General features: G+C 44.1%; 1 protein-coding gene across 1 annotated transcript in view; it reads left to right on the forward strand.

Annotated features, from left to right (window-relative positions):
* Positions 1-14,974, forward strand: part of APMAP (adipocyte plasma membrane associated protein) — a 72,799-nt gene extending 57,825 nt beyond the window's left edge. The window contains exon 9 of the mRNA XM_063114305.1: positions 14,802-14,974. Coding sequence (XP_062970375.1) covers positions 14,802-14,834 — 33 coding nt within the window. The 3' untranslated portion in view covers positions 14,835-14,974. The remainder of the gene's footprint in view (positions 1-14,801) is intronic.
* Positions 14,975-15,891: the final 917 nt, after the last annotated feature.

Genomic DNA, 15,891 nt, shown 5'->3' on the forward strand with positions numbered 1-15,891 from the left:
CACACACAATCAGCATAGGCACACCTTCTTCTGTGCTTTATTGTGCTCACGCCTACTGCATTTTCTACAAGTCGAATGCTTGTGGCAGCCCTGCATCTAGTGAGTCTGTCTGCACCATTTTTCCAACAGCACGTGCTCACTGCATGTCTCTCTGTCACATTTTGATAATTCTGCAAATATTCTAAACGTTTCTCATTGTTATTATGTCTGTTGTGGTGACTTGTGATCAATGATCTGTGATGTTATTATTGTAATTGTTTTGGCTGTGAACTGTGCCCAAATGAGACAACAAACTTAATTGATAAATGTGCTTTTGGACTGCTCCACCATTTGGCTGTCACTCCATCTCTCTCCCTCTCCTTGGGCCTTCCTATTCCCTGAGACACAACAATATTGAAATTAGGTTGATTGATAACCCTCTAAATGTTCAAAAGAAAGGAAGAGTGCATGACTCTCACTCTAAATTGAAAGCTAGAAATGATTAAACTTAGTGAGGAAGACATGTCAAAAGCTGAGAAAGCTAGGCATCTTGTGCCAAACTGTTAGCCAAGTTGTGACTGCAAAGGAAACGTTCTGGAAGAAAATTAAAAGTGCTGCTCCAGTGAACACACGAATGATAAGAGAGCAAAGCCCTCCACAGTAAGAGGCTTACTGCAGATATGGAGAAAGTGTTAGTGGTCTGGAGAGAAGATCAAACCGGCCACAGCATTCCCTTACGCCAAAGCCTGATCCAGAGCAAAGCCCTAACTCTCCACAATTCTATGAAGCCCGAGAGAGGTGAGGAAGCTTCAGAAGAAAAACTGGAAGCCAGTAGAGGTTGGTTCATGAGGTTTAAGGACAGAAGCCGTCTGATAGCACGAGAGTGCAAGGCGAAGCAGCAGGTGCTGACGTAAAAGCTGCAGCAAGTGATCCAGAAGATGTGGCTAAGATCATGGACGAAGGTGGCCACACTAAACAACAGATCCTCAGTGTAGACAGAACAGCCTTCTATTGGAAGAAGATGCCATGTAGGGCTTTCCTAGCTAGAGAGGAGGAGTCAGTGCCTGGCTTTAAAGCTTCAAAGAACAGGCTGACTCTTGTTAGGGTTAAAGCAGCTGGGGGCTTTAAGTTGAAGCCAGTGCTCACTTGCCATTCTGAAAAGCCTAGGGTGGGTCCTTAAGAATTATGCTTAATCTACTCTGCCTGTGCTCTGTAAAGGGAACAACAAAGCCTGAATGATTGCACATCTGTTTACAGCATGGTTTACTGAATATTTTGACCCACTGTTAAGAACTACTGCTCAGAAAAAAGGATTCCCTTCAAAATATTACTGCTCATTGACAATGCACCTCATCACCCAAGAGCTCTGATAAAAATGTACAGGATTAATGTTTTTGTGCCTGCTAACATGACATCCATGCTGCAGCCCTTGGGTCAAGGAGTAATTTCAACTTTCAAGTCTTATTACTTAAGAAATACATTTCATAAGGCTACAGCTGCCATAGATTGTGATTCCTCTGATGGATCTGGGCAAAGTTAATTGAAAACCTTCTGGAAAGGACTCACCATTCTAGATGCCATTAAGAACATTCATGATTCATGGGAAGATAATGCAGTTTGGATATGTTTGTCCCTCCAAAGCTCATGTTGAAATCTGATCCCCAATTTGGCAGTGTTGGGAGGTGTTTGGGTCTTGGGGGTGGATCTCTGATGAATAGATCAGTGACCTCCTTGGTGGTGGTGGTGGGGGTATGACTGAGTTCTTACTTTACTAGTTCCTGCGAGAGCTGGTTGTTAAACACAGCCTGGTACTTCCTCTCCCTCTCTCTCTTGCTTCCTCTCACCATGTGATCTTGCACCTGCTGGCTGCCATGCCACCTTCCACCATGAGTGGAAGCAGCCTGAGGCCACTGCTGGATGCAGCTCTTCAGAATAGTGAGCCAGATAAACCTTTTTATCTTTATAAATTACCCAGTCTCAGTTATTCTGTTACAGCAACATAAAAATGGACTAATACAGAGGAGGTCAAAATATCAACATTAACAGAGGTTTGGAAGAAATTGATTTCAACCTTCATGGATGAGTTTGAGGGGTTGAAGACTTCAGTGGAGGAAGTAACTGCAGATGTGGTGGAAACAGCAAGAGAACTAGAATTAGAAGTGGAGCCAGAAGATGGGATTGAGTTGCTGCAATCTTATGATAAAACTTGAATGGATGATGAGTTACTTTTTTAAGGACGAGCAAAGCAAGTGGTTTCTTGAGATGGAATCTACTCCTGGTGAGGATGCTGTTGATACTGTTGAAATGATAACAAAGGACTTAGAATATTACATAAACTTAGCTGATAAAGCAGTGGCAGGGGTTGAGAGGAGTGACTCCAATTTTGAAAGAAGTTCTACTGTGGGTAAAATGCTATCAGCAGCATCACATGCTACAGAGAAATCTTTCATGACAGGGAGAAGTAATTGATGCAGTAAACTTCACTGTTATCTTATTCTGGGAAACTGCTGCAGCCTCCCTAATGTTCAGCACCCACCACCCTGATCAGTCAGTAGCCACCAACATCGAGGCAAGACCCTCCACCAGCAAAAAGATTATGACTTGCTGAGGTCTCAGATGATTGCTAGCATTTTTCAGCAATAAAGTATTTTTAAATTAAGGTATGTACGTTTTTTAAAAGACATAATGCTATTGCACACCTAGTAGACTGCAGTATAGAGCAAGCACAGCTTTTATATGCACCAGGAAACCAAAAAATGTGTGTGACTTGTTTTATTGTGATATTCGCTCTATTGCAGTGGTCTGGAACCATTTCTGTAATATCTACAAGGTGTGCCTGTGTTCTGACTCTTGCAGACCAATGCATCAGCTAATTGATCAAGATGTTCCTAGAAGTAAAAATAGATAGGAAGCCTACTAAATTCTTACTTGATCTGTTGAGCAGAAAAGTTCTAGGTCAAGTGAGCAAAATTCACAGCTGAATCATAAAAACAATGTCATGAATCATAAAAAAACAATGTTTCCTAAGTTTCCAGACATTAGCCAGTTTACAGACCTAGAACCCCTTGAATGAAGGGGAAGCCAGGTTCCTGTGAAGAAGTGTCACCTCTCACAGAGTGACAGAGATGCAAAAGATGACTCAGAGCCCATGTATTCAGAGTAGTGAGAAGCCCGAAGGGACTGCACCAGGGAAAACTTCAAGAGAGGAGAGCCCAGGCACAGCCCTGAGTCAGTTTTTGCTTCAGTTTTTATTGTAAAGACAAGAAAGTTACAGAAGAAAAACAGGTGGTTAATCAGCCATAGTGAAAATGTAAACAAACTGGCTATGTGACAGTCTTCATTAAAGCATGGGTAACTTAAAATAGTTCAAGCAATTTACCATCAAAAGAAGTCATAAAACTAAGCTGTGTGATGTACAAAGAGAAACAATGCGATAATCACTGAAGCACCTAACTCCCCAAGAAACTCAAAGAGACAGCTTAGGGCAAGACGTGGAACCTCCCCAGGTGCTAACTAATCTAGCAGAATATCCTTGAAGACTTTAGCTTACATAATTTGCCAACATTTAAGTTTAGCTGAACTGAGGGCAACTGTCCCCAGAGCAATCACTTTTCACTGTGCTTCAATTCTCTTATCTACATCAAAGGATTTAGTCCTGTGAAAGTTTTCTGGTCTTTCTCAATCTTAACATTCATACATGTTTTCATAGAGACTTGGGCTTTGGCCTCCTAAACTATAGGCTTTGGCCTTCTACACTAAGGACTTTGGTACTGTAAAATACATGTGTTTTATTTCTATCTCATTAATACCTTTTTAATCAATATCCTTTACAAGGAAGGACCAGATTCACTGCCAAAAAGGTACACTGTTGATCTTTCTCCCAGCCTGCCCCAACAGGACCTACAGTCTTTTACCAGAGCAACTGTGCACTGGGGGGAAAGGAAATAATCAGACCTTCCAGGGACCACTGGACACTGGCTCTGAGCTGACACTAATTCTAGGAGATCCAAAACATCACTGTGGCCCACCACTGTGGACCTTCTTATGGAGGTCAGGTGATCAGTGGAGTTTTAGCTCAGTTCTGACTCACAGTGGGCCCAATTGGACCCCAAGCTCTTCTGTGGGTATTTCCCCAGTTCTTGAATGCATAATTGGAATAGACATGCTCAGCACCTTGTAGAATCCCCACATGGGTTCCCTGATTAGTGGAGTGAGGGCTGTTATGGTGGAAAAAGCCAAGTGGAAGCTACTAGAGCTGCCTCTACCTAGAAAAATAATAAACCCAAGGCAATACCACATTCCTGGAGGGATGGCAGAGATTAGAGCCACCACGAAGGACACAAGAGATGCGGGGGTGGGTAATTCCCACCACATCCCCATTCATCTCTCCTATTGGCATGTGTGGAAGACAGATGGATCCTGGAGAATGACAGTGGATTATTGTAAGGTTAACCAGGTGGTGACACCAATTGCAGCTGCTGTACCATATGTGGTTGCATTGCTTGAGCAAATTAACACATCCCCTGGTACCTGGTATGCAGCTAGTGATTTGGCAAATGCTTTTCTCTTGATATCTGTTAGTAAAGACCACCAGAAGCAGTTTGCTTTCAGCTGGCAAGGCCAGCAATACACCTTCACTGTCCTACCTCAGGGGTATATCAACTCTCCCGTCCTATGTCACAATTTAGTTTGCAGGGATCTTGATTGCCTTTCCCTTCTACAAGACATCACACTTGTCCATTACATTAAGGAAATTATGCTGATTGGAAATGGTGAGCAAAAGGTAGCAGTTACTTTAGTCTTACTGGCAAGATGTTTGCATGTCAGAGTGGGAAATAAATCCAACAAAAACTCAGGGATACTTCAGTGAAATTTCAGGAGTCCAGTGGTGTGGGGCATGTTGACACATGTTTTCTAAGGTGAAGGATAAATTGTTGCATCTGGCTCCTCCTATAACCAAAAAAGAGGCACAATGCCTACTGGACCCCTTTGGATTTTGGAGGCAATATATTCCTTATTTGAGTGTGTTACTCTACTCTAGTTCATTTACTGAATGACCTGAGGAGCTGCTGCTTTTGCATGGGGCCCAGAACAGGAGAAGGCTCTGTAACAGGTGCAGGCTGCTGTGCCTCTTTGGCCATGTGATCCAGCAGACCTAATGGTGCTTGAGGTGTCAGTGGCATCTACAGATGCTGTTTGGAGCCCTTGGCAGGCTCCTATAGATGAATCACAGTACAGACCCTTAGGATTTTGGAGTAAAGTCCTGCCGTCTTCCTCAGATGACTACTCTTACTTTCAGAAACAGTTCTTGGCCTATTACAGGGGCCTTCATGGAGGCTGAACACTTAACCATGGGCCACCAAGTTATCCTGAGACTTGAGCTGCCCATCATGAACTGTAAAATGCACAATATTATAAACTGAATGAAAAAGCAAACCTGAGTTGCCCTGCAGAGAAAGGGCTTGGGGTATTCCTGGCCTTAAATAGTGGTGAGCAGGAGGCATGAAATTTACAGCTCATTGGTTTCTGAGTCAAAATATTCCTTTCTCCAAAGGCAAAACCTTAGGAAGTTAGTGTTGGTCTCCAGGTAGCACACGATGCAGGTTATCTGACCCACTAAGCCATAAAGTTGGGGATGCTAAGCAGTACTCCATCATCAAATGGAGGTGGTGTATATGTGATTGGGCCTGAGCAGGGCCTGAAGGCACAAGCAAGTTACATGAAGAAGTGTCCCAAATTCCCATGGTCCCCACTCCTGCTATATTGCCTTCTCTCCCCCAGCCTGCACCTGTGGCCTCATGGGGAGTTCCCTGCAATCAGGTGACAGAGAAGACTTGGTCCTGGTTTACAGATGGCTCTGCCTGATATGCAGGCACCAATTAAAAGTGGACAGCTGTGGCACTACACCCCTTTTTTGGGAATCCCCTTTCTGGGGCAGCCCCTTTCTGGGGGAGTCGTAAAGGGAAGTCCTCCAGTGGGCAGAGCATGGGCCGTGCACTTGGCTGTGCGCTTCACTCAGAAGGAGACTGGACAGACGTTATTATATGCCATTTCATGGGCTGTGGCCAATGGTTTGGCTGGATGGTCAGGGACTTGGAAAGAAAATGATTGGAAATTGGTGACAAGGAAATCTGGAGAAGAGATATGTAGATAGACTTCTCTGAAAGGGCAGAAAGCATGAGATACTTGTGTTCCATGTGAATGCTTACCAAAAGGTGACCTCAGCAGAGGAAGACAGCAATAGTCAAGTGTGTGGGATGACCCATTCTGTGGATACCAGTCAGCCTCCTTCCCCAGCCACCCCTGTCATTACCCAGTGGGCCCATGAGCAAGGCGGCTGTGTGGGCAGGGTTGGAGATCATGCATGGGCTCAGCAACATGGGCTCACCAAGGTTAGCCTGGCGAAGTGGCGACTCTCTGGAGCAACCTGACTAATGCATATGTGCACCTGTGTCTATATGTGTGTGCGTGTGCAAGTGTGTATTGTTTGTGAGCCTCTGTGTATGTTTACATGTGTCTGTGTGGTTTTGCAAGTCTGGGTGAAAGGCTTTGTATGTGTGTCTCTGTGCGTGTGTGAGCATGTGTGTGTCTATTTCCTTATTTGCCTTTGTGTGACTGTGTCACATGCATTATTTCTGTTCCATCCAGGGCACACCTGACCTGCTGTGGGTGAAGGACTCTCACTTATTTTTCCGTCCATTCGCTCACCCATCCTTTAACCCTCGCTACTTGAAGTGGGGTCTCTGGACCAGCAGAGTCAGTGTTCCCTGGGAACTTGATGGAATGCAGATTGCCAGACCCTACCCAGACCTGCCAAATCAGACTCTCTGTGGATGGTGCCCAGGAATCTGTTTTCACTAACTCTCCAGGAGACTTTTTGGCCTCCAAAGCTTGAGAAGCACTGATTTAACCCATTTTGTCTCATCCTGTCCTATTTTCTTGCTGGCCTACATCGTGTGTCCTATGCTGACCTTGGCTGGTCGTTGTTCAGCCATGCCAAGGACAAGGCTTTGCCCATTACCTGGTCATAAAGCAGGGCCCCGACACAGATACCTGGTCCCTAGGGGTGTGAACTAGAGGGGGGGGGGGAGCCAGGAATGCCTGGCCTAGTGCAGCGGAGGCCTTGCGCACACTTGTTGTCCCCACTGGATGTGACCATGTGGCCACAGCCGCTGGATCCCTTCCTCGCTCGTCGTGAAGCTGCCGAATCTGGGTTCGCCAGACCCTCTGGGGCCAGGACAGCTGAGGCCCCCAAGCATCTGGATGAGCTTCCTTTGTCCCCCTGGGTGGGTCTCCGGGAGCTCTTGCCCGCCTCGTCTTGCAGCTTGGGCGGCCCTGTCCCCCTCTGTGCGTCCTTTCGCGGCGCTCCTGCGATCTGCCAGGGCAGTCCCGCCAGGCGTGCCCCGCTGCGGAGCGAAGGGCCCCACGGCCAGCAGCTGCGAGCAGCACGGGTCTGTGTGTGTCCCGCAGCTGCAGCCGAGCTCACGCGCAGCCCGCCGCTCCCGCGAGTCACGCCGAAGGGCTTCTGCCTCCACGGGGAGTGTCCTGGAAATGGGCTGCGACCTTCTGTCACGTTATACCTACCTCCCGTCACCTTTGCCACATTCTCATGGTCAGAAGCAAGTCACGGTCCTGCGCGGGGGAGGGGACGGCGCAGGGGCGAGCCCGCGCCACGCTTGCTAAAGCCCAGCACGGACGCTCGCAGCTGTCGCCACTGAAGCGGCCACCAAAGACGGCCAGCCGGTGGCAGCAGGCACCCCTAAGTGCAGCTTCTCACCAAGGAGCCAGGCTGTTCAGAGATGCTGATTCCAGGCCAGGGCAGGAAATGTCCAAGATGAGCCGGGAACATCTCTTCCCCAAGAGCAGGGACACCACAGAAGGCCGTGGGGGTCACAGCTGAAGAGCGCAGAGCCTAGCCAGAGAGGCTCCCCCTGGCCTGAGACAGGACGATTTAGCATCAATAGGAGTCATAACTACAGGAACTGAAGCACACCAAATATTTTTAAATCAGTGCCTATAACGATGCTAACCACAATCATGAGCGTTCTAATCCTTCTGCATCCTCTGAAGGCCGTGGGGCCTGTGGGGCTGGTGGGGCCCCTTCCTCCAGGCATGGTCCCTGCTCCACACGCCCAGCTGCAGTCAGCAGCTTTCCACCTTCTGAAAGCTCCAGGAAGGAGGCGTCAGTGCACAGACCCTGCCCTACAGTTGAAACTGTGCAGCCTCCTCCACCTGCAGAATGCCGTTCCCTGAGAGGCTGGAAAGGATGGGGTTTCCTGGGTGGTAGCTGTGGGACGTGGTGGGTCACTGGACTTCTCCAAAGTCCAGTCTCCTGTGCGGTTTAGCTGAAGTGTTGGGGGATGGCTCACAGATGCGCTCAATGACAGGGAGATATTCTGTTGTCCTCCTTAGAGCTGGAGTGGCGTTTCCCAAGCTGTCAGCTACCAGGTGTACATACTCAAACGTTCCCTCGCACAAATACACACAAGGAATGTGTGTAAAGAAAATCAGTTTATTTTTTTATTTTTATTTATTTATTTATTTTAAAAAATTTTATTTTGTCGATATACATTGTGGCTGATTATTGCTCCCCATCACCAAAACCTCCCTCCCTTCTCCCTTCCCCCTCCCCCCCAACAATGTCCTTTCTGTTTGCTTGTCGTATCAACTTCAAGGAATTGTGGTTGTTATATCTTCTCCCACCCCCACCCGTTTGTGTGTGTGTGTGTGTGTGTGTGTGAATTTATATATTAATTTTTAGCTCCCACCAATAAGTGAGAACATGTGGTATTTCTCTTTCTGTGCCTGACTTGTTTCACTTAATATAATTCTCTCAAGGTCCATCCATGTTGTCACAAATGGCAGTATTTCATTCATTTTTATAGCTGAGTAGTATTCCATTGTGTAGATGTACCACATTTTCCGTATCCACTCTTCTGATGATGGACATTTGGGTTGGTTCCAACTCTTGGCTATTGTAAAGAGTGCTGCGATGAACATTGGGGAACAGGTGTACCTTCGACTTGATGATTTCCATTCCTCTGGGTATATTCCCAACAGTGGGATAGCTGGGTCCTATGGTAGATCTATCTGCAATTGTTTGAGGAACCTCCATACCATTTTCCATAGAGGCTGCACCATTTTGCAGTCTCACCAACAATGAATGAGAGTTCCTTTTTCTCCGCAACCTCGCCAGCATTTATCGTTCAGGGTCTTTTGGATTTTAGCCATCCTAACTGGGGTTAGATGGTATCTCAGTGTGGTTTTGATTTGCATTTCCCGGATGCTGAGTGATGTTGAGCATTTTTTCATATGTCTGTTGGCCATTTGTATATCTTCCTTAGAGAAATGCCTACTTAGCTCTTTTGCCCATTTTTTAATTGGGTTGCTTGTTTTCTTCTTGTAAAGTTGTTTGAGTTCCTTATATATTCTGGATATTAATCCTTTGTCAGATGTATATTTTGCAAATATTTTCTCCCACTCTGTTGGTTGTCTTTTAACTCTTTTAATTGTTTCTTTTGCTGTGCAGAAGCTTTTTAGTTTGATATAATCCCATTTGTTTATTTTTCCTTTGGTTGCCCGTGCTTTTGGGGTCGTATTCATGAAGTCTGTGTCCAGTCCTATTTCCTGAAGTGTCTCTCCTATGTTTTCTTTAAGAAGTTTTATTGTTTCAGGGTGTATATTTAAATCCTTAATCCATTTTGAGTTGATTTTAGTATATGGTGAGAGATATGGATCTAGTTTCATTCTCCTGCATATGGATATCCAGTTATCCCAGCACCATTTGCTGAAGAGGCAGTCCCTTCCCCAGTGAATAGGCTTGGTGCCTTTGTCAAAGATCAGATGGCAGTAAGTGTGTGGGTTGATTTCTGGATTCTCTATTCTATTCCATTGGTCAGTGTGTCTGTTTTTATGCCAGTACCATACTGTTTTGGTTATTATAGCTTTGTAGTATAGTTTAAAGTCAGGTAGTGTTATGCCTCCAGCTTTACTTTTTTTGCTCAGCGTTGCTTTGGCTATGCGTGGTCTTTTGTTATTCCATATAAATGTCTGGATAGTTCTTTCCATTTCTGAGAAAAATGTCTTTGGAATTTTGATGGGGATTGCATTGAATTTGTATATCACTTTGGGTAGTATGGACATTTTCACTATGTTGATTCTTCCAATCCAAGAGAATGGGATATCTTTCCATCTTCTTGGATCCTCTCTAATTTCTCTCAGCAGTGGTTTGTAGTTCTCATTATCGAGATTTTTCAGCTCCTTGGTTAACTCAATTCCTAAGTATTTTATTTTTTTGGTGGCTATTGTAAATGGGCAGGCTTTCTTGATTTCTCGTTCTGCATGTTCACTATTGGAGAAAAGAAATGCTACTGATTTTTGTGTGTTGATTTTGTATCCTGCTACTGTGCTGAAATCATTTATCAGTTCCAACAGTTTTTTTGTTGAGGTTTTAGGCTGTTCGATATATAGGATCATGTCATCTGCAAACAGGGACAGTTTGACTTCATCTTTTCCAATCTGGATGCCCTTTATTTCCTTCTCTTCTCTGATTGCTCTGGCTAGTACTTCCAACACTAGGTTGAATAGGAGTGGTGAGAATGGGCATCCTTGTCTAGTTCCTGTTCTTAAAGGAAAAGCTTTCAGCTTTTGCCCATTCAGGATGATATTGGCAGTGGGTTTGGCATATATGGCTTTCATTATGTTGAGATACTTTCCCTCTATACCTATCTTATAGAGGGTCTTTGTCATGAATGAGTGCTGAACTTTATCAAATGCTTTTTCAGCATCTATAGAGATGATTATATGGTCCTTGTGTTTGAGTTTATTAATATGGTGTATCACATTTATTGATTTGCATATGTTGAACCAACCTTGCATCCCTGGGATGAATCCCACTTGATCGTGATGAATAATTTTACGTATGTGTTGCTGTATTCTGTTTGCTAGTATTTTAGTGAGGATTTTTGCATCTATATTCATCAAGGATATCGGCCTGTAGTTTTCTTTTTTGGTTATATCTTTACCTGGTTTTGGTATCAGGATGATGTTTGCTTCATAGAATGAGTTTGGGAGATTTGCGTCCGTTTCAATCTTTTGGAATAGTTTGTAAAGAATCAGTGTCAATTCCTCTTTGAATGTTTGGTAAAATTCTGCTGTGAATTCATCTGGTCCTGGGCTTTTCTTTGTTGGGAGCCTTCTGATAATAGCTTCAATCTCCTTTATTGTTATTGGTCTGTTCAAATTTTCTACATCTTCATGGTTCAGTTTTGGGAGCTTGTGTGTGTCAAGAAATTTATCCATTTCCTCCAGATTTTCAAATTTGTTGGCGTATAGTTGTTTATAGTAGTCTCAAATGATTCCTTGTATTTCAGATGAATCAGTTGTAATATCGCCTTTTTCATTTCTAATTTTTGTTATTTGAGTCTTCTCTCTTCTTTTTTTTGTTAGCCATGCTAATGGTTTGTCAATTTTATTTATCTTTTCAAAAGACCAACTTTTTGATTCATTGATCTTTTGAATTGTTTTTTTGGTTTCAATTTCATTCAGTTCTGCTCTGATCTTAATGATTTCTTTCCGTCTGCTAACTTTAGGTTTGGATTGTTCTTGTTTTTCTAGTTCTTTAAGGTGAAGTGTTAGGTTGTTCACTTGCCATCTTTCCATTCTTCTGAAGTGAGCGTTTAATGCAATAAATTTCCCCCTTTTAATAATGCTTTTGCAGTATCCCACAGTTTTTGGTATGATGTATCATTGTTTTCATTAGTTTCAATAAATTTTTTGATTTCCTGCTTGATTTCTTCTTGGACCCATATGTCATTAAGTAGAATGCTGTTTAATTTCCATGTGTTTGTATAGTTTCCAGAGTTTCGTTTGTTATTAATTTCTAGGTTTAATCCATTGTGGTCTGAGAAAATACATGGGCTAATTCCAATTTTTTGAATTTATTGAGACTTGATTTGTGACCTAATATGTGATCTATCCTGGAGAACGATCCATGTGCTGATGAGAAGAATGAATATTCTGAGGTTGTTGGATGGAATGTTCTGTAGATATCTGCCAATTCCAATTGGTCTAGAGTCTTGTTTAGATCTTGTGTTTCTCTACTGATTCTTTGCCTAGATGATCTGTCTAATATTGACAGTGGGGTGTTCAGGTCCCCTGCTATTATGGTATTAGTGTCTATTTCCTTCTTTAGGTCTAATAGAGTTTGTTTTATAAATCTGGCTGCTCCAACATGGGTGCATACATATTTATGATTGTTATGTCTTCTTGATGGATCAGTCCTTTTATCATTAAGTAGTGTCCCTCATTGTCTCTTTTTATGGTTTTTAGTTTAAAGTTTATTTTGTCAGATATAAGAATAGCTACTCCAGCTCGTTTTTCTTTTCTGTTTGCATGGTAAATCTTTTTCCATCCTTTCACTCTTAGTCTATGTGAATCTTTATGTGTCAGGTGGGTCTCTTATAGGCAGCATATAGTTGGGTCCTCCTTTTTGATCCAGTCAGCCAGTCTGTGTCTTTTGATTGGGGAATTTAAGCCTTTTACATTAAGAGTTGTTATTGAAAGGTGTTGATTTATTCCTAGCATTTTATTGGTTGTTTGGTTGTCTTAGGTGTCTTTTGTTCCTTGCTTTCTGATTTACTGTTTGGTTTCTGTGTTTGTTAGTTCCTTAGGTTGTAGATAGCATTTTTGTTTGCTTGTTTTCTCTTCATGAATGCCATTTTTATTATACTAGCGGGTTTTGATTTTTCTTGGGTTTTTATGGCAGTGGTAGTTATTTTTCAGGAACCAAACCCAGTACTCCCTTGAGGATTTCTTGTAAGGGTGGTCGTGTGGTAGTGAACTCCCGCAGTTTTTGTTTGTCTGAGAAATATACTATTTGCCCTTCATTTCGGAAGGATAGCCTTGCAGGGTCGAGTATTCTTGGCTGGCAATCTTTGTCTTTTAGTATTTTGAAAATATCATCCCATTCCTTTCCAGCTTTTAGGGTTTGTGATGAGAAGTCTGATGTTAGCCTGATTGGGGCTCCCTTATAGGTGATTTGATGCTTCTCTCTTGCAGCTTTTACGATTCTCTCTTTGTCTCTGAGTTTTGCCAATTTGACTATAACATGTCTTGGAGAAGGCCTTTTTGGGTTGAATACGTTTGGAGATTGTTGAGCTTCCTGGATCTGAAGATCTGTGATTTTTCCTATACCTGGGAAGTTTTCTGTCACTATTTTGTTGAATATGTTTTCAATGCAATCTCCGTTTTCCTCCCCTTCTGGAATACCCATGACTTGGATATTTGAGCGCTTAACGTTGTCTGATATCTCTCTCAGATTTTCTTCAATGTCCTTGATTCTTTTTTCTTTCTTTTTGTCTGCTTGTGTTATTTCAAACAGCCCATCTTCAAGTTCAGAGGTTCTCTCTTCAACTTCGACAAGCCTGCTGGTTAAACTCTCCGTTGTGTTTTTTATTTCGCTGAATAACTTCTTCAGTTCAGCAAGTTCTGCTACATTTTTTTTCAGGACATCGATTTTCTTGTACCTTTCCTATTTCAGGTCCTGTATACTTTTCCTCATTTCATCATGATGTCTAGCTGAGTTTTCTTGTATCTCCTTCAGTTTCCTTAGAATTATCACTCGAAATTCCTTGTCAGTCATTTCAAGGGCTTCTTGTTCTATAGGATCTAGAGTTTGAGATTTATTAACTTTTGGTGGTGTACTTTCTTGATTTTTTGTATTTCTGGTATCTTTTTTTTGATGTTTATTCATTGTGGCAGGGGGTTTCATAGTCCACTGGTTTGGGACTATTGACTAACTAAGATGTTGCTGTGGTTGCCAATTTGGTATGGCTACCTCCGTGACTGCTCAGTTGGCCTCTAGTGCCTTGGGTATATGGTTGCCTCGGGTCTTGGGCCTCTCTGGGGAGCCACTTCTCTGGTCAGCTTGGACTCTGGTGGGCTGCTGGATCACGGGGCGGTACCACAGGGTGTGTGGTCTCTGCTGAGCTTTCACTTCCCGTGCAGGACTTCTCCCTGTTCCGTGTGCTCTGGCCCGGGCTGTTAGATCGTGCAGTGGTCACCCCACAGGGTGTGTGGTTTCTGTCGAGTCTCCACCTCCCTAGCCGGACGTCTCCCCGCTCTGTGCGCACTGGGCTGGGCTGGGACGTGTCTTCTGCAACCCTCATCTATCAGAGTTTGAAGCTCGGAAGTCCAAAGTCCAGGGAACACAAGTGGTGAGGGTTCTCTTCGGTGGTGGCTTTACAGCAAGGCAGAGGTATTGTACCCAGTAACATTTAGAAAGTCTTGAATCCAAGTAATGTTCTCAAGAAAAGCCAAAGTATTGAATATACAAAATTTAAGAAACCTGTTACACATCAGTTCTTTATAGCTAGTTTCAGAGGCTGGGAAGTCCAAAGTCCAGGGAGCACATCTGGGGATGGTCTTCTTTGGTGATGGCTTTACGGCAATGCAGGGGTCTGCGATTCCAAGGACAAAAGCTCTGAGTCCCCTTTGCTCTCTGTGTTAGTTTGCTAGGGCTGCCACTACAAGCTACCACAGACTGGGTGGCTTAAACAACAGAAATTTGCTTTCTCACAGTTCTAGAGGCTAAAATTCCAAGAACAAGGTGCTGGCAAGGCTGTTTTCCTTTGAGGCCTCTCTCTTTGGCTTGCAGACATCCCTCCTCTTGCTGCCTATTCACATGGTGGTCCCAGTGTCTCTAATAATAACTAACATTTAAAGAGCATTTGTTATACACTGTTCTAAGAGGTTTGCAGTATCTCATTTAATCCTATCAATACAATGAGGAGATAAATTCTATTATCATCCCTGTTTTACAGGTGAAGAAACTGAAGGACAAAGAGGCTAAGTGACTTGCCCAGAGCCACACAGAGAGTAGTGACAGAGCAGTGTTCTGACCCGGGCCGTCCCTTCCACCGCCAGGGCTGCTGCCCACCACTTCATGCACTGTCATGCCTCGTCTCGCTGCTCTGACCCTTGGTTTCTCCAGCAATAAAATCAGGGTCTGGACTAAATGGAGTCGAGATTTCTTTTAGCTCTAAAGTGCAGAGCTTCTGTGGATACTGCCACTCGTTCATTTGTTCCTATTTCCTTTATTTATTCAGCAAACCTTGACTGAGCTCTTCGCAGGAGGCTCGGAAGTCAGACTGCCTGGATTCTAGTACTCAACTGACCACTTGCCAGCTGTGTGACTTTGGTCAAGTTCCCCAAACTTTTTGGCTTCACTGGCCTCATTTATTCAAATGGGATTGATAAAAATGTGGATCTTGTAGGGTTGTCATGAGGATAAAATGGCATAGCATATATTGCATACAGTGGCACATTTTCCCTAGCCTGGTGCCTGCCAAATAGTAAGCACTTGGTAAGTGTTTGTATCGGTGTCACCTGGCCCACACTAATTGCTAGGGGTGCAGAGATGAGTCAGACATGGTTCTTGGCATCACAGAGCTCACCACCTAGGCAGGGAGGAGAGAGGGCTACAAATCATTAGAGTATGACGGGAAACGATAGAAGTGTGTTCCAAACCTTTGGGGAATGCAGAGGAGGGAGTGATTATTTCGGGGGCGGGGGTAAAAGTGGTGAACTACCCGTCACATGGAAGCCTTTGGGCCACTTTGGGTGGTGAGAAGTTGAAGGCTGCTGTGTTAACATGTGCCCCACCTTCTGGAGGGCCAAAGACTTTGGGGATCACAAGCACCAGGACACGGGCAGCACATGCAGTGGGACCTGGTGTGGATACAGGGGCAAGGAGCCCCTCATACAAACAGCCAGGGAAGCCCAAGTCAGCCCCGAAAAGGATGTGCAGGAGCAGGGAGGCAGAAAGAGGCTCCGTCAAGGGGGAGTTGGCTGGACGTAGAGCTCACACCACAGCCAATGGTGAGTGAGGCTGGAGGCACTGAAGGGGGAGGA

This window comes from Cynocephalus volans, chromosome 11, assembly GCF_027409185.1.
Source record: "Cynocephalus volans isolate mCynVol1 chromosome 11, mCynVol1.pri, whole genome shotgun sequence".
In the NCBI taxonomy this organism is placed as follows: Eukaryota; Metazoa; Chordata; class Mammalia; order Dermoptera; family Cynocephalidae; genus Cynocephalus; species Cynocephalus volans.